Consider the following 26,631-nt stretch of genomic DNA (forward strand, 5'->3'; position numbering starts at 1 on the left):
TCTTGAAGTTTAATGGTTTAAAATTCAAATTCACATGAAAACGGTTAAATTCAGGTCAGTACATGGTTTTTCAGCAATGTAGGAAACAATTTGTTATGCTGTTGCATTTTGAGCTAACTCGTGTGTGGGCGGCAGAGGACTTTGGGGAATTTGAATAGAATAGTAATTTGTCCTGAAAGCCAATCACTTCAACAGCACCGCTGTAGTAGAGAGGAACATTTTTAGATAACAAGGCAACAGCCAGACAAAGATTCGAATACGACTAGCGACTATTCCTACTTCAATTCCAACTTAGAAACTTAATTTACAAGTAATGTCTTAAGGAAAATGTTTGATCTTAGAGATGATTTTTAATGCATTAATTGGGAGGGAATTGGATTTAAGCAGTAAATATCTTGCACAGCACTGAAAAAAAACAAAAAAACAACAAAATTTACACCCTCTTGGATTTTGGCGACATTACCAGAGCTCTATGACCGCCGGGAGAAGAGATGGCGAGGAAATGCGAGTGAGGGCATAGGACAATCATCATTTGTCTCCACCTCCTTCTCTCGACGCTTTCACTAGTTGACACGCCAAATGGCTCTGCCAGCTTGCGTCACTCAAAAAACCATTTCTGTCCTCCCAGACCCTAGCTGTGCTGACAAAGAGCGAGAACGAGAGAAAAGGAGAGGAAAAGAAGAGACAGATGCATTTTTCAACATGGCTTTTTGTCAATTTCTGGGTGCCTGTCAAAACGAGATGCCATGCACAGCTGCAAGGCTGGTTGGAGAGTTTTTTAGGTAGAGGTTGGAGTTTGAGAGCAAGTGGTGGATTAGAGCTACTGAAGAGCTACTCAGAGCCGCTATAAAGTACAGGAAAAGCCTCGTCATAATAGGCAGGCGGCTGCCAAGAGTTTGACAGAAGGATCAATCTTACTTCTTTTATTCTTGTTCTACATTTATTTTCTAAAGGGATAGCATAAAACAATAGGCTCAGTTTGGGTGAAACATTCTGTTTAAGACACCTGTGTGGGCGCTTAGGGAAGACATCGAGCCAGCTAATAATGCCTCTTGCCAACAGGTAGTGAGAGATTATATAATAGAAAATGCTTTGACCCTATTTAGCGACAAGCAGGGTAAAACCCTCTCGAGACAAATCGCTGTATTGTCATGCTTCACTTTTGGCAATCTAATTCAACCTTGGCTCGCACACAATCACATTTAAATGGCCAGCGATGATCAACAAATGAGATGGGATCTGCAGTGGGTTTCATGTGATTGTGTGCGAGAAAGATACGATGGGGGAACTGATTAGATCAAATCATTGCAACTTAGGAGCTATGCAGTTAGTCCACTGCTGGACTAGAAATGATCATTCACGGGGCAAATTTAATTCTGACACAGTTGACCACAGACTTTCACAGAGATTAAGAGGAGCAATGTGTGCCAAATAAATGAGAATACGGCCACTCTTGCACCTGCTCGTGGTCGAAAAAGACGACCTTTATGTGCACACTTTAATGAGAGGGAGCGCTGTCGAAATGGGAAGCTCGATTAGAACATGTTAAGATGTTTAAGAGTCAGATTTATCAAACAAGCATGTGTCATTCTGTAGTACCAGGCTAGCTTATGGGGCAACTTAATTTAATAAAAAAACAAACAAAAAAAAAACACTTGATGTTCCTTCAGATATTAACATTTGCATTGTAGATTATCATGACTCTTAAAGCAGGTGTCAAACTTGTTGATTTCTGAATGACAAGGTATAAAAAACATTTAATCTTACCATTCAACAGTTAAATACCGTCTGATCTGTTTAATATTCTGAGAATGAAATTGTTCACAAACATCATTAACGACCTTGATTCAGAGCAGATACAGTAGTCAGAGATGCGTCTTAGACAAGAAATCACTGCCACCTGCATAAATTAAGACATCAGCATTTGTGCAGATAACTATTAATATAAAGCACAAATAAGACCAGGCCAAGAACAGAGCCATTAAAAGACAGTCAAGTAACAAGTAAAAGCTTTATCTCAAGAATGTATGTATGTGAAAATTCGGGGAACAAACAATTACGCCAGAAGAATGGTGGAAAACAAGACTAAGATATCAGGATTAATATTGCAACAGTGAGCTGCTAGTACAAAGGCCAAAACTTGTCATAAATGACAGTTCACGCAGTTCCATTTCCTGCCTCCTAAGAGTGCAGGAACATGACAGAGCTGAAGGGGACAGGTTGTGGCCAGAGTCTGAGCACAGGAGTAGAGAAGAGAGCCAGCAGAAATATTAAAGTTACATTTCATTTTTGCTTTTGGGTTAAGGCACTGCAGGACTAAAGTGGTCATCTGTATCAAAGTCTTTTAAATTGACAGTAACACCATTTTCCCAGAAGCCGACTTGTTTGCCATCTCCAACATCTAGATTGATTTAGTTTAATAGAGAGTGATGAGTCAAGGTAGTGAATCAGTCAAAGTCCATGTTGCAGTTTATTTTTTCCCCCTCTAGCTCCCTGCATTGCTTAGACTAAGCAATATTGTACATTTTTACTGCTGAACAACACAAAGGCCATATGAAGACCACAACGTATTTCAGTGTAATTATAAACAGAAGCAAAGTTGTGTTGTTCAGAGTTATGCAAATATAATTCCTTAAACCAAGTCAAACTTGGTTGATGTCTGTTTGGTACGTTTTTAGCACATTTCAACAAATTCACCCAAACAATACAGCTCTTGACAATGTTTCACAGTTAAACCAAACGAATGCATACAAAACAACCATTTTTGCAAATAACTTGAAAACATTTCCTTGAAAAAGGCATTTTTTTCCACAACACTATATGGACTACATTCGTTTCACAATAGAATCACAGCCACTTATTACTTCTTTACGCCACTTCCACTCAGTCATTGTGTGCCTGTTCTTTCAGAGGTAACCATAACCTGTAGGCGGCAGAGAAGCGCAGATCTCAATTTTCTAAAAAAAAAGAAAACTCAAAGCAGTGTTTATCAGGGGCTTTGTTAGTTTTTAGGGATATTCTTTGCACCGTACCACTGAGCAATACCCAACCAAAAGTCTGAAAAATAAATAAGACCAACACTGCTGCACCACGGCTGTAAAAGGCAGTAAGATTTTTCTCCAACATCATTTCTGAAGTATTAATTGCACATTTTTGATAACTTTGTGGCTCTGATTTAATGCAACAGAAACCTACAGAAGTGTAAAAATTTGATTCTACTTTGCCATCTTTTATTTATGGCAACCTTATTGGATATTAACCTCACGGTGGGTTTAGATCCTCTGTCTTTCTAACTTTACTCTGAATTTGATTTGATTATTTGAAGGAATTTCTGACATCCATGTACAAATCGAGTGCTCAATACAAAGCCTCCACAGAGTTCTCAAAATTGACAATCTGTCTTGCAACTTTTGAATGTATTCCTGCTCCAACGGGCTGAATTACCTCCTCAGTGTGTCACCAAGTCCTGCAGAGATCTGGTAATGAGTCATTCATTAGATTCTGGTGTCAAAATAGTGTAACTTAATTTAAAACGTCAGTTCATGTTATGGTTCGAAAGTTCTGTTTTAACGGATAAGACAAATGACAGAAGATAATGAACAACAAAGATGGAGCGAAAGGCTCATAGACACTTCCACTCATTAAATAAAGTTAAAACAGTGAAAACTTGCTGCAGTGCTGCGAGTGTGACAGCATCAACTTTAATCAATGCCGTTTGTTGTCAAAATCAATTCTCCCACAGCTTTCTGAAATTTGGTTGGCCCATAAGCCGTTATTGTGCAGTCACGTTAGATAAAAAATAAGGTGAATAAGTCAGAGAAATAAAGGGATAGGTTTCGAGTCAAAATTATGATTTTCATCAGGATGTCAAGCAAGGCAGTTTAATGAAAGTGAAATCAATGTCTGCCTAGGGAAATTACCACTGTTCATCCATGTGTCAAGCCAGTCCTCTGTGTGCCGTGTGCGTGCGGGGCGAGAAGGGGGGGATGGGGGCTTATTGAAAAAAATAACTGGGCCACACACCAATAAACACAACTAGGGTGCAAGTGACCTAGACTGATGCCATCAGTGAGGGAATTGACAGGATACAGGGAAAGAGCAGTAGTATGACGGGTAGGAGGCAGTGGCCTGTGAGCTACATGGATCTATTCATCTTGCAATGACTTATCAAAGATCCACATAAACATCCTAAAAGCTCGACAAGTGGGTATAAACATCCTTCCCCTATAAATTCCTCACGGATGATTATTTTCTTTGAAAAACACAAAAAAAGTTGTTTTTATACCACAAGCCATTAAAAGTTTTCCATCCTAGAAAATGAAATCTAGGGTTTGATCATAAAATAGTCGATAAAAAGAAAAAAAAAACAAAAACAAACAACAAATCTAAGCAGATCAGCACACTGCTGGGAAACCGGGGTATTAAAACTGCAGTCGATCAACTTTTTAAACGTTCAGCTCAGCAAATGCAAGCAAAAAGTGCAAGCTCTCAAACGAGCCGTGCCTCTTTGATGCCGTGCAGATGTCCCAGCAATCATTACGTAGTTATCATTAGATGCAAAAGTATGTCAGCTTACCGCACACAGGGCCTGGTGTGTCAGCCGGATGTCTGCCTGCCAGTCACTAATTTTCCTCCTTTTTTTTTTCTTTTTTTTAGACATGCTCCGAGAAGGCCAACCATACCCCCTTTTTAATCCCCCTAAGCTATGTAGAAGTGCTAACATGCGGAAAGGGATTAACAGCAAAATAAGGCTGCGTGTGCATGTGTCTCAAATATGCCTGCATTAGCAAGATTTCATACAACAGCAAGATGTGGGAAAATAATCACTTTTATGTGTAGGCTCAGCGTTTGGTCAGGATTGTAATCACAATCTCCGCAGATTTTCTAATTGAGAGTAATTCATATCAGATCAATTCCTTAGCACTGGATTGTTCTTGCAGAGGAAGCAATTATTTTTATTTCTTTAAGTCATTAAAAAAAGAAAAAAGGGTATAAGAAAGTTTCTACCCACACCTTTCATCACCGACGCCTTTTTCCTCATGGGTTCACCTACACAAACACATGTTGCCACGCGTAGGGTTGCTTTGGAGAACTCAATCAACATTCTACACTTCTGTCCTCAGCGACTGTAAGCAGGCTGTGTGGGAGGACCGGCTCTGATAGAATGGCCTGTTGTGTTATTGACTTCAATTTAGAAAGTGCTGCCTGCTGCTGTTTTGACCCCTCCTTTCATAGCGGGGACTCTGCTGGTCCCCGGCCACAGTCTACCTCCGGGGGAAATCCCTGATTGCATTTCTACAGAAAACACATAAGCAAGGTCGAAGGGGCCAGAATTCAGATGGCGAGGTTTGTGCGCATGTAGTGTAGCGACACAGTGGGGGGTGTACCCTTTTTTCCCCTTTGATCCATTTCCATTCCTCTTAGCTCTTTCTTACATTAACTCGGCCTTCTAGATTTTTCATGGTCGTTTAGCAAAAACGTCAATGTCCACTCAGGTTCCCCCACCGCCCCCTCCTCACATTTTTCACCTCCCCCCCTTCCTGCCTTGTGTGCTACCTGCTTGGGTGAACAGCTGGTCAAAGTATTGTTGGAGACTGCAGGTACAGCAGCTCCGAACATTTGATGCTGTGCTGGCTGACGCACTGAGTTAGGTTTCCTAAATCCCAAGTGTCAAGAAAAAAAAAGAAAAGAAAAAGAGCTCCAGAAATTGTGGTTATTACAAAGAAAAATTGAGGAAGTTCAAACAGCAGACAGAATAAAAATAAATAAATAAAATAAAATAAAATAAAAACTACCGCTCTGATCTTGCTGCATGTGAAACAATTTAAAACTTGATGCCAAAGGAATGACTTTTGAGGTCTTTAAGTTATCCTTGGGTGCATCAGAAGCTTCCTCTTATGATCAAATGGGTAATCAACTTTGAAGGGATATTATGTTATTCCCACATCATAACATGATGATGAGTGAGAAATCCTTTAATCTCCCGTGGCAACAGGTCCCATGTGGTGGGACGTGTTTTGCAAAAACACATGGTGGGACTGAGCGCGGCCTTTGAGACGAAGCTCTTATTCGGAGTTGCTGTTTCCCAGCTTCTGAACTTCTGCATTACAAAGCACCATTCGCCCACGTCTTCCCCATTCAGCTCCTTCAGACTAGCCAGAAGCATTTAGCAAACAACTGGTGGAACAGTGCATCTGCTGCACTCAATATACAAGCTACTTCTCAGTGCAACGCTAGTAAAAACTTTGTTAAAAAGAGAGTTGCTCCTTTATACCGTCACCATGTAATTACTTGGAAAAATGGATTACTGCAGTTACTAGCCCAGTGTGTGGCTGGGCTTGTGCAGATGGATTTTTTTCCCTCCCAAATGCAATAGAAACTAAATGTTAGTTTATCATGTTATGACCAATATAATGAAATGGATGCAACTGGATCCGTCTGACTGAATTGTATTTGATTTGATTTAATTTGATATTTGTAGATCTCAATTGAACCAGTCTTGCAAAGTGCCTTGAGATGGTATCTGCTGTGAGCTGATTCTATTTAAAATAAATAAATAAATAAATAAAAACAAACTGAATTGAACTGATTTGGTTTACACTGAATGTGCTGACTGGGTCAACAGTGCTAACCTTATTATATCTGTCCTCTGCTTTCCACTAACAGCACTAGGGCTAATCCCCCCATTCTGGCAGCCACTATGAACAGAGCTCATCATAATGAAGCCCATTAGTCTCAAGACAATGGCTGCTAGCTTAGCTCAAAGGTTGAATAAAGCAGGGTAAAGGGTGGAAAAGGAGCAAAAGTGTTCATCTTTTGTGTGCCTTTTGTTGTCATGATCTGACATTTCGCTCGTTTGAGAGAAGCTACTCAGGTCACATGTGTATGTATTTATGCAGGATGAGGGAGTTAACGATGTGGGGGGAAAAAAGAATTAAAGCAGAAGCTGAGAAAAGAAAGCAAGATGAGGGGAAAGGAAGAAAAAGGCTAAAGAAAAATAGTCAACATTGAGACAGGTATTTTATTCGGCAAGTACATACAATAAAAATCTTAGCAGGCGCCATTCAAGAAGCTTTTCACAAATGAATTTGGAAATAGATGCATTTTAAAAACTAGTTTCTTTCTGTACATAAAAAGAACAACAAATACTGCTATGAAAAAACTTGAAAGACCCCCAGAGGGCTTGAGAGAACTTCAAGGGATTAAACAATAATCTGGGTTATTTCTATACTGGAGTGGTGCCAGATCTGTGCAGATCATATCACATTTTTTTGCATTCTTTAGAGGTCACAGCACGTTCAGGGTGATAAAATGTAAAGGAACGGTCACTCATAATTTTGTTAGTAGATTAAAAACCAAATGAAAAGATGAAAAGCAAAGCCTAACCCGCTTAACCCCCATAGTCCAAGGAAATCTGTTTCCTAACTGCATTATCTGAAAAGATAATTCTGTGTTCTGTGTGCAGTGCTGCGGATAGTTATCAGTGTAAGTATGTGTGGAGTGGAGACCAGACAAGGTCAAATCCAGTAAAAGTATCAGGAGGAAATGCAAACTCATCCAATTTTGCCAGATGGAAGCCACTAATACACCCTATTATAATCCTTTGATTTGCTGCATTAGATTTATATATGCGTGTGTTTGTAAGTGGGGGGGGAGGAAGAGTAATAAAAATGAGGGGGAGAAGTAAGAAAATCCCCAACCAAGCTGTTTAGACCTTCCCCATGTAGGTGATTGTGTGTCTGGGTGAGAGTGCTGAATGTAATCTCAAATTAATTCTGGGAAATCAAAATAATTCAATAGTTGACTTATTTTTGTTTGCTTTTTATTTTTAACATGAAAGTTTTAGGTGTCCAATTGAAATTAAATATATATATATATATTCTTTACAAAATTGATTTTGGGTTGTTGGGAACTTTGACTTGAATCTTTGCAACACTTAACGTCTCGTCCCAAAATCATTTATGAATCATTGAAGGACATGCTTGGTGACCTGTTGAAATTTGTTTCACACCAACTAGAATTCCATCTCGTTCTGCGCTTCCTTTACTTCGCTAAAATGGATCTTTCCTGCATATCCATACAAATAACCACATCATCATTATGCCTGTACTGCTAATCCTTAATCCTGTTGACTGTATATCATTAGTTCTATCGCTAGACATCGCTTTTAATCCGGCTGTTATTTCTGCATGCCACACTGCAGACCATTCATCCAAAGGGAACTACCAATACAAACATGCAAGCGCATGCTAACAGACACAGGCTGTTGACCTACATGTGATTGGCTGCAGCCCAGATTTACTAGCACTCACCCTAGGGGATGGGTTCAGTACTGACTGCATATACTCCTTGCATAGCTGGTGGACAGGCCACACCAAAGTAGGTCGTTTAGAACCCCTAAGAACACTTAGTACCATGCAGTCTGACTGGTACAAGGGTTAGCTCTGTTGAGCCTCGGGTGATAAACAGAGGGTATGCCTCGAACAGCAGGCGGACTGAGCTGGCATGACAGCGCAAGCATTTCACTGATCCGACATGAAATCAGAAAATGGGTCCGGATAACTTTTCTCAAATGCATCTTACATTGAACATATGGACACACTTTTTGACTTGCATTTTAATGACCACAGATATAACAGCATAATTTGAACTTCAAGAAGGCATTTTTAAAAGAAAACGGTTTACGACTTTTTTGTACTTTAATGAATTTCCTTCATTTTTGCGGATTCTGATATTTTTGTCTGAAAAATAGATAAATGTAGCTACAAGCTAAGCTGGCAACAGTGGGGTGACTATTGTTAACTTTGTACATATAGACATCACGGCAGAGAAAATGGGGACAGCACAGGGTAGATAAGACTGCTGAATAAGATATGTTTCACATGCAAGTATTGATTGATCGCAAGTCGCACAGAATTAAGGAAGTCAGGGCCAATTTATCAGTGCACCCATAGTAGTTCATATTTATATTAATTGTTAAGGATCAGATTTAGATTAGGTTTGGGCACAACATTATTCAATTTGGAAGAGTTCAGAGTGGCAAAACCTAAATGTAGTTAAGATTAACAGTACATACAAAAATCAAGAGGTGAATGGAAGGAAGAAAAAAATAATAATAATCTTGCATCTTTAATGCTTCATTAATCACTTGTGATGCAACCATGTCAATTTTATGAGGTAATCATAATGATCAATAATCTTTAATATTTGATAAATCAACACAAAATAACATTAACTACGTTTCTGAGATATGGCGGTGAAGGCATCATGCAATGGGGATACTTTTCTTCAAGAGGGGAAGTGTCTCAGCAGTGTGTGAACTGGAAATTCATCCCTGAATTTCTGAATAACAGGACAAACTGGATGACAAAAGTGAAATGAATAAATACTAACCTTTAATTTCCTAATTATGTAATTTATTCAAATTTACTAAGATTAATCCAAATGTTCATAAAGCAGCTGTAAAAGGGGAAGAAATCAACATCAGATAGTCTCTACTGAGATAATTAGAAAGAATGTTTCTGGAAAGGTAGAGTCTGAAGATAATCCACTTGAAGAGCGACAGAAAACCTTTTCATAACTCCAGTAGAACTCAACTGTAAGCATCTAGAGTTAAGACAACACTAGAGAAAAGCAGAACAGAACACAGTGATAGCCACATCTAGATCATCATGTTAAATGATAACGGAGCCAAATTTGTCTAAAGGGTAAAAATGAGTTGCCCACCTAGTGCTAAATCGATATGCCCTCCTTATGGCTGCTGGATCCATGTGGAAAGGCAAGGAGGAAAAAAACATTTCTTTCATAACAGGAAAAACTCTCATACTTCTGAGGCTGCCACCTCACTGTTACATGTGCTTCATTGAAGCCTTTTCGTATTCAACAGCTGTTAACTCAAGGAGAAAGTGTGTGTATGCGTGTGCGTGTGCGCGCGTATACGCATATATGTGTGTCTGTGTATAATATAGGAGTTGGCTTTATACTCCTGTGCCAGTGGGAATAACGTACTGCACTACAGGCAGTGTGACCTTTACTAGCTGGCGTGCTTTCTCTCCTCCTTCAATGTGTATTTCTCTCTCTCTCTCTCTCTCTCTCTCTCTCTCTCTCTCTCTCTCAGTTTATGGCTCAGACACAAACACACGCAAGCGTCATCAAAGGTAGCTTGACCAGCCATCAATTACCAACACTGCTACCTAGTTTAATGGAAACGAGGCTTGTACAAATCATCTGAGACTGAGGGATGATGGGACAATAGGGTGCTCTTGTTTTGCCTCTTCTTCCGTAAGGAGGTAAAACATGTCTTTTTCCCCCCGTTTCCCCTTCTTTAACATGACCTTTATGGGTATGTGCTTCCTGGAGCGACAGTTTGTGTTCAAATCAAGGGTTATGGCCTGCCTGGTTAGAGGGCTCTAACAATGTTTGAAGACATTCATAATTGAAAGAGGATGGCACTATGTAGCACAGCACACTTTACATTGTATGCATAGAATTTATTGAAAGTTTTGCTTCAAGAAATGGACAGAGAACTGCTAAGACACCTAATCTTTGTGTCCACACCTTGGAGTTTCTTACTTATAAGAAACAAAGTTTTATGGTAAATAACCAACCTGACAGTGGTCAGGTCTTAAATAAGGAACCCACACAGATCTTTAGGAAGGAAGAAAAGTTTAAAAGAAGACAGGAAGTATGCATGGCAGACAGGTGAAAGAAATTATGTCATTAAAAAGATGGTTAGAAATGGCAGGGGATACAAATGCTTTTCCGTACTTTTTCAATCTTGGAGAACACCAAAAAAAAAAAAAAGTAAAGATTTCCAGACTGTGTAGGTACCTCGTCAACAAAAAACCCCAAACTTTCCATTCGCCGTTCTAAAGAAGAAGGAGGAAAAAAAAACCTTAAAGTATTCCCAAGAATTAAAAGAAAATTAGTGCAAATCACAGCTTACATACATGCATATTAACCTTGCTGTATGGATACAGAAAGCAATCAAAAGAAGTCGGGTGAACAGGGTGACACAGTGACGGACAGAGAGTGAGCAGGGGAGGAAAGAGTGAAAAGGGGGTGGAGTGAGTGGGGGAAGTTAAAGCACATAACACACTGCATCAAACCAAAGCACTGCTCCAAGCAGAATGCGCCAGGAGTCCATTCATGTTGCACTATTTTCCACCAAAGAAGAATGCAAAATAGATAAAGTAAAATAAAAATCAATTCAAGAAAGAGAGCAAAAAAATAAATAAATAAATAAATAAAAATAAGGTGAACAAAAAAGGACAAATTTAAAGAGAGAGAGCCAGAGAGTAAGAGTAAGAGAGTCTTCATCCACCTGATATGCCAGCACAGCAATGCTGGAAAGCTTTGCCAATTGAAAAAGTAGGACTCTTGATGGGAGTGAGAGGGTTAAAAGCTGGTTGCTGTGGGAATACCACCGTCCATCTCTGCCTTTTGCTTGGACAACCTGTCAATCCCTTTGAGCCCAAAAAGCCCCAGAAACCACACAGAATAAGAGACTTGGAATTTAAAAAAAAGGGAGAGGACAGGAGAAGCAAACTGGTTCTTGAAGAAGTGTATTTCTAAAAAGGTCTGAGTGCTTTGAGCTCACCCAACTACCTCAGGACACTGCAGAGAGCAGGAGGGAGAGAGAGAGAGGGAGAGAGCAAGTGAGCAAGAGAGACGGCACACTCTCTCTTTTGCTGCTACAACGGATCCTTTCCACAACGACGCTGCTGTTAACGTCACGCCTGTAAGCCGCGCTTGCCCGGCGCTTGCCTCCTCTGCCTTGCTCCTTTCCCCAGTTAGATGCTGCATTGACAAGGGGATGCTGAAAACCACCCGAAAAGGAGGAGTGGGGAATTAAAGACAACTGGAAACAAGAAGAAACAAAGCGGAGAGAGGAGGGGGTGGGGGGTGAAAAAAACTGCACCATCCATTCTCCCTCTAACCCACCTCCATCAACTGCGCTTCGATACCCCCACTTCTCTGGGCACCCCCTTCCATCCCCCACCCCCATTCTCCTTCTGAAGAAATTGACGGATTATTGGGAAGTACACAGGAGGCAGGCGGCAGCTGCTGCTGTGTGTGCTCGCTACTGCTGCTGTGTGGTTCGCAGGGATGGTGTGTGTTCGTTTGCAACTGCTGCTGTCGCATCCGCGGCTGTCGAGGCTGGAGCGTGTGGCTAGTTAAGAGGACTAAGAAGCTAATGAAGGCAGTGCGCGTCGCCTAGCTTTTTCAACCTGTGCCAAGCGTTCTGAGGAAAGCAAAATTAAAAATCAAGTGGACACGACGCGACAATTTTAAAGAAACAGGAGTGAAAGAAAGGAAGAAGGGCTATGAGGACTGACTAATCGACCAACTGATTGACTCCTAAAAAGTGAAAAAAAAAAAAAAAAAAAAAAAAGGAATACACCGAGGGCAGAATGTCTGCTTTTATTTTTACTCTATAGCTTCCTTTTAAATTGCCAAACAAAAGGCAAAAAGAACACTGTACAGGACTGGGGAATTCTTCAACCCATCTCCATTCACTGCTTCGCTCTCTTTTTTTTTTCCTTTTTTTTTTTGCCTTGGGCAGAAAAAGATTACACGTGTGTTCCAGTGGCTGCCTGTACGATGGAGACTTGGGTAAGGTGTACAGCAGGGGAATCAACTGTCGGATTCCAAGGACAAGCGAGAGAAGAGGAGCCGACAGCAAGAAGCAAGCAAGGGAGCACCGCTGCTTTGGGAGCTTGACTGGATTCCTTCTTACGGTCTTTTTACTTTTTTTCCTCATCAGTACAGAAAAAGGAGAAGAAGAAAAAAAAACACTCACAAAAAGGCCTTCGAACCTTTCTCTTTGGATGTATGGATTTACAAAAGGGCTCATTCTTGGTTAAGCTCTTTGGCACTGACATCTATTTTGACAGGGCAAATAAAGGTTTTCTTTGCTGCTCTTGGATATAAATACATCTGATGCGAAAACCACAGCTGTGTCTGATTGCAAAAAGGAGGGAAGCTATATATCTCAGTTCAAGGACCTGTAATAATAACTTGAGGTAGGTGTCTAGTGTTTCAACCCCTTTTTGCATCAATCTGTAACACCCTCTTCTCCCCTCTGTATTGTAGTAGTATTCTTGATTGCCTAATTTACCAATATGTCCTTCTCATACACATGTTTCAGAAAACCCAGCCCTCCCCCCCTCCACTTGTCCTTCTGTCCCTGACAATTTATGGAAACATAAGAACTACATAAGTGAGGACGCGCACGTCCTCCTCCCTTATCCTACTCTTTCCCTATTCCTTTTATTTTACTCTGATCCCCTCATCAATACCACCAGCCATCCAGCTACTATTCTTGTCCTCAACCCCACCAAACACCTGCCCCAAACATCCCCATCCTCCCCCCCAGATGATGCTGAATTATGAATGTGCCACATCATGAGTCTCCTGGGGCGGGTAGCTGCGCAACGTGCCAGGAAAGCCGCCCTGCTCTGTATAGTCTTCCTGATGGCGCGAGCGTGGAGCAGCGCCTCCCTGGCCTTGGCGGGGGCGGCGGTCTCTTTAGGACCCCAGGGCTGTCCACCCCAGTGTTCCTGCAGTAATCAGCAGGGGAAAGTGGTGTGCACCCGGCGGGGCCTGACACGCGTGCCCCCTGGAATTCCTGCCAACACGCGACACCTCAATCTAATGGAAAACGCCATTGAGGCGGTGCAGGCTGACTCGTTCCGCCATCTGCACCACCTTGAGGTGCTCCAGCTCGGGCGAAATGCCATACGGCAGATTGAGGTGGGCGCGTTTAATGGACTGACCAGCCTCAACACATTGGAGCTGTTTGACAACCGGTTGACAGTGGTGCCAAGTGGAGCCTTCGAGTACCTGTCTAAACTAAGAGAACTATGGCTAAGAAACAACCCAATTGAGAGTATTCCCTCTTACGCCTTCAACCGGGTACCCTCACTCATGCGACTGGACCTGGGAGAGTTAAGGAAACTGGAATACATCTCAGAAGGAGCTTTTGAGGGGCTACAAAACCTCAAGTACCTGAACCTGGGAATGTGCAACATAAGGGGTGATATGCCAAACCTCAGTCCCCTAAAGGGTTTGGAGGAGCTGGAGATTTCAGAAAATCTGTTTCCAGTGATAAAACCAGGTTCCTTCAGAGGTCTGCGCTCCCTCAAAAAGCTATGGGTGATGAACTCACAAATCACTGTAATAGAGCGCAATGCTTTTGATGGCCTATCTTCACTGGTGGAACTAAATCTGGCCCATAATAATCTAAGTGCTGTGCCACACGACCTGTTTCCCCCGCTCAAGTACCTGGTAGAACTTCACCTCCACCATAATCCTTGGAACTGTGGCTGTGAGGCTGTGTGGTTGGCACAGTGGCTAAGAGAGTACATCCCAACTAACTCAACTTGCTGTGGACGTTGTCACTCACCGGCCATCATGAGAGGACGACAGTTAGTTGATGTAGACAGAGGTGAAGGGGCTGCAATCCAGTGTTCTGCGCCATTCATTGCTGATGCCCCACGGGACTTAAACATCTCAGCAGGAAGAGTGGCTGAACTTCGTTGCAGAACAGCCCCAATGTCTTCAGTGCGCTGGCTTCTACCTAATGGGACTATCCTGACACATGCCTCTGGTCACCCGAGAATATCAATCCTCAATGATGGTACCCTTAATTTCTCAAATGTTCTTGCATCAGACACTGGCACTTACACCTGTATGGTGTCTAATGCAGCTGGGAACTCCAATGCATCAGCATACCTCAATGTGAGTGCAGCAGAGCTAAACACATCGAACTTGAGTTACTTTACAACAGTGACTGTGGAGGTACTTGGTCCAACCACTGAGATGCCCAAACCCAAAACTACTACAACTACAGCTGCTGTGGGTGTTGGAGTTGCTGGAGGAGGAGCAGGCCTCGGGACAACTACTACAACTGCATCTCCTTCAGTCTTTCAGCCAGTCTTCATCTCAACACCAACAGTGCTGTTGCAAAATACTGACAGTGCAGCAAATGCAGTTAAAACATCTGCGTTACCAGGACTGAGAGGTGCCAATGGCAAACCAGGCAAGTCTGGGCCTAGCCTGGATGAAGTGATGAAGACCACTAAAATCATAATAGGCTGCTTTGTGGCAGTGACACTGCTGGCTGCTGTCATGCTAATTGCCTTTTATAAATTGAGAAAGCGCCACCAGCAGAGAAGCACAGTGGCAGCTGCCCGTACAGTTGAGATTATCCAGGTGGATGAGGAGGACCTTCCACCACCAGCATCTGCAGCTCAAGAGTCATCACTCACGTTGCCTGAAATCCGAGACCACAACAGCATACAGAAGTTGGATTTTATCAGCCACAAGGCAGACTATAGCTTTCATAAACCCAAGGCTGAATATAAACCCCAACCGGATTTTACTCTACACACTCCCAAAGCTGAATACACAACATACAAGCCAAACATGGACTTCAGCAGCCACAAAACCATTGCAGATTACAACATGCACAAATCAACACCAGATTTCAGCCTTCACAGAACAAAGCCAGACTGCAGCCCATTTAGACAGGACTACAACTCTCACAAAACTAAATCGGAATACAGTCCATTTAAACCTGATTTTGGCACTCACCCAAAAGTTAAAACAGATTACAGTCCATTCAAAGCAGATTACAGCACTCATCCAAGGCAAAGATCTGACTTTAGCCCATTCAAACGAGACTACAGCACCCAACCAAAACCCAAACATGACTATAGTCCCTTAAAATCTGACTACAACACGCAAAATAAGTCTAAAGTGGAATACAGTCCATTTAAGCATGACTTTGGTACCCACCCAAGGTCCAAACCTGATTATAGCCCATTCGAACCTGATTATAGCACTCAGCCTAAACCCAAAATGGACTACAATTCACAGAGACAGAAAACGGACATTACCTACAAAACAAAGGAACATTATACCCCCCACAAGACTGCACCCGATTACAGCGCCTTCAAGTCCGATTTCAGCCCCCACAAAGTGGATTACAGCGCCTTCAAGTCTGACTTCAGTCCTCACAATCAGAGACCTAAACTTGATTATAGTCCTCATAAAATGGACTACAGCCCCCATAAGGTGGACTACAGCACTCTAAAGCCCAAATACAACACCTATAAACCATCTGGTCAAGGGGCTAAATGGACAGACAATAATGTTGGGAACTCTTTGCCTCGAACCCTACCTAGCGTCATCACAGCAATGGCTGAGCCCTATGTCATAAAAACTCATACCAAGGAGAAAGTACAGGAGACTCAGATTTAAAAATCTCCCTGCCCTAAAGGCTTTCACTCCTTTAACTATGTCCCAAGGTCCCAACCACCCTGTTCCACTTTGCCCTTTTTTTTCTTTTCATCATTTAAGTCATGCAATAGAATGCACAAAAAAAAGAACAGGAACTACTTTTTGTACAGAGTGCAAACTTTAAAAGACTGACGATTTATTGTTGTACATGCTTATAAATAAATATATATATGGACAAACTGAAGCTACCATGGGTTGGTGATAGAGAAACATATATCAAAAAGAAATTGAAACTATTTTCTAACTTGTAACTTCTATTTAAAACAATGAGTTGTTTAAGATGCTGTCTTAAGTTTGACAAATGAGGGTAGTCTTGTTTTAAAATGGGGCATTCTGTGTGATTTTTACACCATGCTAGAGAGAAAGCCGTGATAAGAAAGATTATTTATACAGAGAAGACTTTCTTTAACAAAAACCGTATAAAGGTCAGTGTCGATCTTTACAGGTTTATCTTGTAAAAGCACCAAGAATTTGTACTGTGCCAAATGTTATAAATGCAATAAAAAGGATTTTTTGGAAGAAAAAAAGAAAACATTAGAGAGAGATGTTTTATTCGCCTTCTCTTCTTCTCCTGCCATATACTGTAACAATCAGCCAAATGCTTTAGACACTGCAGTAAGACGCTGCAGCTATACTTTAACCCTAAGTGTGCTGAATAACTCTGGTATAATGAATCACAGTACAGAAGTGAATGGAGCATTTCTTTTTTTCAAAACTTTCCACAGCTTTCATTATTGGCTACATGTAAAAAGGGTTTGGATTTCACACAATCAGTGATGGTTGTAGAGATTAAGAGGTTTGAAGATGATTACAGCAATCTTATTTTAACTGGGGCACTCACTGTATGACTAAAGTTTGCAAGCCCAACGTGTTACCCGATTCATTTTATGCAAAACAAAGTGCTCACACTTATCGAGTAAGCGAAAAGAGTAATTCATTAAATAGATTTATTTTATGACTGTTTGGAGCACCTTGCCAACATGCAGTTACCCATGAGATTTCCAGATGTTGGGCCTTCAGTCACAGAGGGTTTTTCTGTGGAGACAGATGCATTCAGGTGTCTAAATGTGCTTCTTGTTCTACCTTAACCTAACCGATTAAATGAAAATATTGTCTCATGAGACTAGGAATAGCTCATTTGAAAAGCTGTTACTGTTTAATATTGATTTTTTTCTTTCTGGTTTTGCTAAATAATAGGAACAGTTTTAAATTACATTTTGAAGAAAATGTTGAAGCAGATCAGGTAACATTAAACAGCAAAATAAGACATTCTACTTTCATAATCTCTATAGCGATAAAAATCTTATCAAAGAATAGTAGTCTGCCTTTGATAAAACACGTACCCCTCAGTGCAGTCTGACTAATTTTGCAAGTTGAGAGCTGGCTGTAAAAAGCACTTCCAAATGCAATAAAAGGCATCAGAATATGTCTCAATTTTTTTTTTATTTACATGAGGCCAAAAACATAGGACTCACCTATGAAATCACAAAAATAAAACTTAAGACAAAATCAGCATAAGCAGATAAAAACAAATCAATATGCAGAGGGAGGCTGAAAAATGGGAACATCTGTTCCCATCTGTCTAAAAACTTAAATGGCAAAATAAAAGTAAGTAGAGAGTTGAAAACTACAGGTTGGGAAAAAATAAATAAGATCCATGGAGAACATTGTAAAATTTAGATTTTGTTTTATCTTAATCATATATAAATCAAGACGTACAATGTTAAAACACCAAAAGATTGATGTAGAAAAGCAGGATCCTTTATCTGTTATAAAATGAATAAAACAATTATTTTAGTTTTTAAACTTTGATGATAAATCTACTAAAAAGAAAACACCTTGTTGCAAAAAGTATATTTTAGATTGCAAAAATGTGGTAAATCTGAGGTCACTGACTTGTAAGTTTGCATTTATCCAGCTGTGTTTTAATTGAACAATTAGTAAAATTGTAAGCTGAATGAAAATCCTTAGTCAAGAGGACATTTGAAGTTTAAACTGACTCATAAGGGAGAACTGGGAGTAAATGATAATATAATTCAAGTAAATATATATTATTGTTATGTCCATTTCAGGCTGTAGCAACACTTGCTAAACACTCTGAAATTGCATTCACGAGTGCTTTGATAAAAAGCAGCTAAGTGTTCTCTATTTTATCCAACATGAGGTCATTTTCCCAAACAGGAATCAAAACGTTTCTAAATGTATATGAAGCTTTCAAACTGTGTGAACACATCCAAGGTCTATCTTGAAATTTTTATCCTAAGCTTATCGATGCTGTACTGCATTCTCTGAGGTTTAGCAAGTTAAAGCAAGAAGCGAACCGTGTTGTGCTATCTGGTCACACATTTAAGCTGTGCTGTGCTATAAAAGGCTCTGACATCCCAATCGGTCAAAATGGCTACAGGGTCATCAATCAGCCAATCAGCTTTGCCAGCCTGTGGAGCCCCCCGTCTCCATGGGAAACACTCTTCTCCGTCCCTTCCTCCCCCACATCATGTTTTCTGTCTGTGTGTTTCATTAGCAATCATGAAGCCATTGGAAAAAGGAAGCACGGCAAGATGGACGAATTTAACCACAGCTCACAAAGCTCCAGAGAAGAGGGAGAGAGGGCCTGCTGGGGGAGGGGGGCAATGTGAGGCTGTAGTTTGGGATTCACAGATTTCTCAAAAGTTATACTAAAGAGAAATTCAATCCAAAACATAAAAATGAAAGACAAATTAGATGAATGGTAAAAGAAATAATACAAATAGATGAGCACAACAGGAAAAATGATGACCCCAGTAAAGAAATGAAGTAGAGCTGGACAGTGTGCCTGAAAATGTCATAGTTTTAGCAGGAAGTGATGTATTGTGTAATGCAAGACATGCTCACTATAGGAAAATGAAAAATAAATATGAAAACAAAAGCAGAATGAAAAAAGTTTACATTAAATGAAAAAATAAAACAAGGTAGTAGAATGGAGAAAAATAAAAGCGGTCTCAAGAGAGTGAAAGACAGCAAGAGGAACTTGGAGAAGGACTGAGCAGAGAAAATGTGATGCAAGAGTGCCAGCTACAGATGGAAGGGGGGATATATAGATTACCCGCTGTGGCTTTTGCATGATTGGTGAATGGCCTGGACTGCACCACCAGGAGTGTGATTTGGGGGTGGAGTGCAGCAGATAGGAAGTGCTGATACATGAAATAGACTGGACAACTGGGGGCACTTGAGTAAGGGAGACTGGCAAATAAAGCAGCAGAGAGGGTGGGAGGATCAAGAGGTTAGAGTAAATGGAACTGTGGGGACAATGCGCTGCGACCATGTGAATGTGTCCTGCTTTCAGAACCAGCAGGAAGAGCAAACAGCATCCTTGCTATTCCATTCAGTTTAAAGCAGAAGCTCATTTAGTAACTCAGAGCGAACATTTTGAAACCCATTTATTTTGATGCAATCTGTTAATTAGATTTTTTTCAACGTTAATTACTACGCACTGCAGTCCATGGGACAGCTCTAATCAAATTCCATTAAAATAGCCTGGACTACGAGGCAGTGTTCTCAAACGCTCGAGTCATTTATCAACCAAATTTTAACCACGCTGACAACCTGTTACAATGCATCACAAGGTTCTCTTCATTTAACAGAGTGGTTACACAAACATTGTCTACATTATGCTTACAAGTGTGTGGAAGTGCATTCATGAGAAGAGACGGTTAATGGAAGGCATCGTGCTGATTTCTGAGTGTTTTTTGTGAATTTTCTTTTTTAGCTCGCACCAATTTGGCAGTTGTGAAAAATATGAAAATAGAGACATGCGAGCTTTGCAACCAGGCACGACTTACTATTGTGGAAGCAGGGTCATGTTTAAATGTTGCATTTCAAAACACCTATTCCTTTCAAGTGATGTATCTGGAATGATTTACTTTCACATGCATTAGAATTAAGGAAAGGCTGAAAGCAAATATGCTGGATTGCAATCCTGATTTGCTATCCTCTGCTTTGTGCAAGTTTTTGTGTAATTTGGGCTGAAACTGCTCATACTGCTTGAACTCTGTAAAAACAAGGCGACCGGTGGGTTTTTAATGGTTGAGGTAGTTTCCTTTCATTTCCTTTCATTGCTTTGCCAAAGGTACTTTTTAAATCAGCAACACCTTTATAAAAGTGTTGGTTGGCATTATTTGACTGTTCAAAATCAATCAATCAAAATTATTTCAGAACAGCCAAGTTATTATTTCTTATGACAAAGTGAAAAGTATCTGCTGTCTTTCAGCCAGTTGAACAGCAGTATGCAGCAATAAGTGGGAGAGATTGAATATATTTCACTTCTGCATACAGATGGAGAAAACTGTAGCTTCACTTGCAATTACTCCATCTCTCTAAAATAGTTTAAACCTGTACGCTTCAAAAGTTTTTTTAACTAAAACTTTTTGAAGTCTTGGTTGTACAGAAACCTTTGTTCAGTAGATTGGTGCATATTGCACTTCTTGTTGCTCAGACTATTAAAGCAGTCTAGGTTTAGATTAGATTAACAGTGCAAAGACTGGAATTTATGTAATCACACTAGTCTGTGTGATACTGGAACAGAAGACGCTCTGAGTGTTTTTTGTTGCGACTGAACATGAGCTGTGGCCAAAGACATGGTTGGTCCTAATCTCAACGTACAGGAAGCAGGAAGAAAGGTGAAGGAAAACCAGCAAAACATGGATGGTTCCTCACAGGCAAGCCAAAACAAAAACTCTTAGGAGTACAACTTCACTCAAAATGTGAATTAAGTATACCTTTTAATAATAACACGACTGGTTTAATATCAGTGATAAAGATGATGTTGGTGTATTATGGATGTAATTAGTTGATAGAGATTCATGCTTTTTCGTGCCTCCAACTTTCACTGCTCGGAAATTAATGCAAATATTCATATTCAACACCCGGACTGTGGAATGATTTGTTATTACTGAGGTCAATCGAGCTAAAGAAATAAAAAATGTCAGTATACTGCTGGCTACCATCCCAGTGTTGCTCAGGCTTTAGTCTACGCCAAAAACTTGGTTATGTTGTGGTCAAACGCAAACAGATTCTAAAGCAAAAACTGAGACTGAATTGCAGGTGGGTTGAGTGACCTATTTCTGCTCTGAGGAGAACCACTCAAGTGTGTTACTCCCTGTGAGACAGAGTTTATTGCCCTTTTGGTGGGTGAAAAACATCCCTGTGTTTTCTTAGCAGCCTGAGACGATGGAGCCTCAGTTTTATGATTCCATCCAATGGCAGAGTCCGAGAGGCGAGCACGCACGTGTGTGTAGTAAATCAAGTCCATGAAAATCACAGAACAGGGGGAGTCTGATATGATGACATTTTTGTGCGTGCAGCAACACTCACAGTCAAAGCCTGCACACATATTTGTGCACAGGAAAGAAAGAAAAATTGAAGCCACTGGCCATTAATTTCACTGCATTTGTTGAGATTTATGTCCTGGAGAGAAATCATGATCATAGGCACAGCATTGCCAAAGATGTTTGTACATACTGCACCGCCAGACGACTTGCTGTTGTGTCCGTCGCACCACAAAATATTATTTAAAAGAAAAGCACATGAAAGACGGGGGAAGCTTGTGAACAATGTTCTGACAAGAAATCGCTGCTCTTATGCTTAAAGTACAAAGTAAGTAAGGGAGGACAATAAAAGCCTCTGTGGCATTAGCATAGTAACTTTAGAGGTTACAGAAAGCATTCTGGGACTTTGTTTTTGTAAGATACACAGCATCTGGGTGTAGGCATATTGGTGATTATAAAGTTACAAATCTACAGTTATAAAAACAAGCAAAAGAAAAAGAAAACCTTGAGTATTATTTAAAACAGGAAAATGACTTAACAAGAAACTGCATCAATGCAGTTGCACCAATCATGCTTTTAGATTATGTGGTCCTGGTCACTGGTGGTGTACTGCCTTCCACCTCCAATATGTAAAATGAGTGCTAGTCTCTGATTACATAATCCCTAAAAGGGATGTTTCAACCTTCAGAAAATAAAATGTTTGTAAACCACAACTATCCACCACAGGTGCTTCTTCACCTGCTTACAAACTTTGTGAGAACCTCAAGTTAAAACCTAAGAAGCATCGCTTTAAAATGTGATGCTGTTCATTTCAAAGGCTTACTTCAGAGGAATGCCCTTGTTTCCAGTTATTTATATTTGAATCAAATGAGGATCTGTTCAAATGGGTGGCATTTTCTTAAAGATGAACAGAACTCTGCAACCTTCCAGTATGCTAAAACTGTGTAAGTATGTCGGACCTTTTTGTAAATGGCAAATTGGCAAAAAAATTAATTAACAAGCTTGTCACTGTCCTTCTAAAATAGGATGTTGAAGTCAGTACATTTAGCCTGTAGCATTAAGACTTCTTACACTGTAATAAAAAAATATAAAGGGGTATCTCCTCTGGAGGATATGCATGATCCAACTTAAACCAAACAGGTGTAGATCAAATAAAAAAACATGCTTAAAACTGATCACAAATTAATTTGTTTATGTACTTAATTTAACCAGAAAACACTTAGTTTGAAATTCTACTTGTTGAGCATTTAATTTTTAAACCATTCCATTTTGCCTTTCCAGCATTGTTGCCAGTCTACAAAGATCCTTTTAAAAAGAGCCAAGGTTTTAAGTCAAACTCGGGCTTTTATTTAAGTAACAACTATATACTTAGGAGAACAACTGTGTTCTAAAATAAAAGATTGTTAACAGAGGAAGTGAAAACAGAAGATTGAAAAAGAGGTAGGCAAAGTGGAAGGACAGGGTACAAAGAGCAATACAATTGGGAATGAAATAAGGGTACTGGAATGAGATTGCATCAGATAAGATCCTACTATCCGACACTTTAGAAAGAGCGCAGGATTCATTTTGTTGTGTTGGATCATAAATTTGCACTGGTGTGGACGTCAAGATAACAAGCAGTGTGCTAATGTCAAAGACTTGCAGAGAAAATGTGCACCGCTGAGCAAAGAATGGCAAATGAAAGCAACACCAAGATGAAAGCCACTAAAAAGCTGCGTACAGCAACCAGGGGTTTAACCTGTTTTCATGTGGTAGCAAAATTATTCAGCTACTGCAGCAAACCACTGGGAGGGTTTCAATCTGTGCATGTGCATGTGTAGATTTTCTCTGTCCATTAAAACAACAAAAATCTCCAGACGCAGTGAAATATCAGCAATGCAGTTACTTACACCGACAGAATCCTTTTAAATCAACTGCTGATAAAAGAAAAAAAAAAGTTTCATGAAGTGGCCTGTGTAGTCGCGCCTGATGAAGGATTTCAGTTCTAATTCCACTTTGCGGTGATTTTTCATGTTTCCCTTAAATTGGATTCTGGCCTCTGTTCAACAGCTGAGCTACAGATACGTGACTGTACTTTATCTGGGTGAAAAATGTACGACACACAAATGTGTCATCTTTTTCCCTCCTCTACACCGTTCCAATTTTGCAGCCAGATCTTGGGTTTTCGTAAAGCTTGAACGACCAATATCGATTTTTGCCAATTTCGATTTATGTAACAGCACTTGATCGTACAAAGACAAAAGACAAGCACTGGAAGTACTTTTTTTTCCTCCCCCCCAAGAGTTCCTGTTCTGAAGAGATGGCAATAGTAGAAGATAAGACATCATGGAGTTTTATTTTTAAAAAGTGTTAGTAATATCTCCAACTATGGGAGGAAAAAAAGTGCTTTGGCGGGAATTTGAGTTACTTTCAAAGTTTGACTTCAAAACTTTTAAATTGTCAAACACAAATGTGAAACAAAAACAAAATTACAAAACGATATTAAATATTTTAACCAGCATCAACTTCATGATGGCAATAAGTGAGGTAGCGTGGCATCACTATAATAGCAATTCCTGTAAAATATCTACAGAATGTAGTTACTTTATTTCCAAGACTTTAAAAAGGCTGCCAATATTCCCAAACCCAACATATTTAAAAACAAAAGGTTAAAAATAATAAAAAATAGAACAAACTGGCTGTACTGCCTTCGGCTTATCTGCTCAACGTCTAGCTCCATTGTGAAATTGCAAAGGCATGTAAAAATGTCAGATCATGAGACAGGTTTCCTTCTCATGTCTGTACCTCCTCTGATGATATTTTAAAAAAAGGTCACAGATATTAAACACCGATACTGATTTCTCTTCCATCAGTAACAATATCTACACCAATAAGTGTTGTTGTCAGGGCAGGGTAGCAGCTCTCTGTGCAATGTGGTCAAAAATGAGGGGGGCTGGAGAGGATTTGAGTTCCAACTGGCCAGTCACTAGCCAAGGCCAATTAGGCTAAAAATCCTCCAACTCAGTCTTTAGGTGATTTATCTCCACATCGCTATTGTTGTTTTTCGTGATTATGTTTTTCTTTTCCACCAATTTACTAAATGCTAGGGTCTGTGTGCACTGCTGGGAAAAGCTTTTCAAATGAATGTCACGGGGTTGTTTTGTTGTTCTACTGACATGCAAAAATTGAAGGAACAGCCTGAAACGTCGCTCTTTATTTGCATTGTCCTGTTATGAAAAACAGAATTATCAGCCATGGGTGGGGGGAAGGTGTGTAAGGTCAGCCATTTTAGATTAAAATAATTGGACTTAAGTGTCACAATTGTAACATTTTTGCTTAACTTTATCTTTTCAAGCTTATTTCAAATTAAAGCAAACTTTGCAAGTAAACATTAGTTTTCAGTTTCCAGACAGCTATAATCAGCATTAATTTTAAGCATTACACAAAAAATAGAAGACCGTACTCTCAATGTAGGAATCCTTTACCCCAGTGTCCTATTGACATCGCCATCAACTTGCAATGTAATCATTTTTTTGGCCACTGCAAAACTCTACAATAAATAAATTGTTGACCGGGCCCACAATCAAGTGACCTCATTGTCAACAAACTGGCTCACTTCACTGTACCTGCACAATAATGATGCCAATAATTAGGCAGTAAGTCTCCCCATTGCTCTGTTCCCTTGTTTCTCACTTGTGCTTAAGAAACACAATGAGAAATAAGATTAATGTGTGCTTGTGTTTTTACCAAGAAGTATACATTTGGTGTGAATCAAGTAAAATGCTCTTCAATAAGGTTCTGAGCCACAGCACTTGAAGTAAACATCAGAATGCAACAGATATTGGAAAGCAACAAGGAAAAGGTTAGGGTTTATGAAGGGGAGAGAAGCAAAAGAGACAGAGGAAGCTCAGGGTAGGAAAGACTTGGCAAGCCTTCACCCTCCCACTGTTGGCAGCAGAGGCACAAACTGTTTGCTCACAGCAGTACATGCATCTATTAGTATTGTTCCAGGAGATAATAACTGTGTGTGCACAACTTTCTGTGAACGAATGCATGTGAGCGAGGGTGTCAATTCCACGCTAAAAGTGGCAAAGGAGTTGCAGTGAGGTGACAGACGAACGATACGGCGCAGCAACAGGAGGTGTTCGAGAAAGCGAATGTTGGTGTGTCAGACGGCTGCGGTAAATGTCAACCTGACAGAAAAGCTACAGGCCAAGGAGCAAACAAGTGCAACTCCCATTGATGCTAGCAGCAGAAAAACACTATTAAATGCTGGTTGTTAGCCTAAAATTACTTTAGCTGGAGCTTGATCAGAGGATTTTTGAAATACAATATATTAAAGTTTGTGTATAAGAATCTCAGTGTCAGCTTGTAAGTTACCAAGTGTAGCATTAGCTTATAGGAGTTCAATTCGACAGATTTTTTTCCCCATTCACTTGAATTAAGGAGTAAAAAATAAATAAATATAAGCTCTAGATCACAGAAACATTTCATATATTCAGTTTTTAAATTTATCAGAAGCCGAGACTAAATATAAAAATTATTAGGCCAACATATTTTGTCTTTTTCTATATTCTACAACTTTCCACCAGAAGGTATCTTTGAGTCTCCCTGAAAAAAAGTAATACAATACCCTCCCAAAATTAATGACTGCACTTCAATATTGGATGGTCATATAAGAAGACTAACACACCAGCGGGGATAAGGAACCATAGGCTTTGGCAGTATTAATCACTTTTAGAGTAGCCCAACTGACCACACTGAAACAACAGTAAACACTCTGACGTTAAGAGATCCAGCTGGCAGAAGAAGCATTTATTTAAAAAAAACAAAAAAAAACTGCAGTACTCAGGCCAGCCTTTCTTGGAACTTCCCCTGCAAACACCCCTACACATTCAGAAAGTCAACCAGCACAGTGCATAAAGAAACTGGATTGCTATAGCTGGGTTCTGCAGAAGCTATTGCTGCACACACACGCGTGCACACACCTCCCTGCTTGGTGCCCACTTTTGCCATTAGCTTTATCTGTCAGAATTCAAAGCAA

General features: G+C 40.2%; 2 protein-coding genes across 2 annotated transcripts in view; one reads left to right on the plus strand and one right to left on the minus strand.

Moving 5' to 3' along the window:
- Window positions 1–26,631, minus strand: part of snd1 (staphylococcal nuclease and tudor domain containing 1) — a 167,892-nt gene that overhangs the window by 71,894 nt on the left and 69,367 nt on the right. The window lies entirely within an intron of this gene.
- Window positions 11,658–16,842, plus strand: lrrc4.1 (leucine rich repeat containing 4.1). Its single transcript, XM_007564009.2, has 2 exons — window positions 11,658–13,025; window positions 13,151–16,842. Exon 2 carries the CDS (start codon window positions 13,396–13,398, stop codon window positions 16,264–16,266), a length of 2,871 nt encoding a protein of 956 aa, XP_007564071.1. The 5' UTR covers window positions 11,658–13,025; window positions 13,151–13,395; the 3' UTR covers window positions 16,267–16,842.

This window comes from Poecilia formosa, unplaced genomic scaffold (genome assembly GCF_000485575.1).
Source record: "Poecilia formosa unplaced genomic scaffold, Poecilia_formosa-5.1.2 Scaffold154, whole genome shotgun sequence".
Classification (NCBI taxonomy): Eukaryota; Metazoa; Chordata; class Actinopteri; order Cyprinodontiformes; family Poeciliidae; genus Poecilia; species Poecilia formosa.

Coding starts and splice junctions, on each gene's coding strand:
- lrrc4.1 (XM_007564009.2), top strand. CDS start 13,396: ATGTGCCACATCATGAGTCTCCTGGGGCGGGTAGCTGCGCAACGTGCC.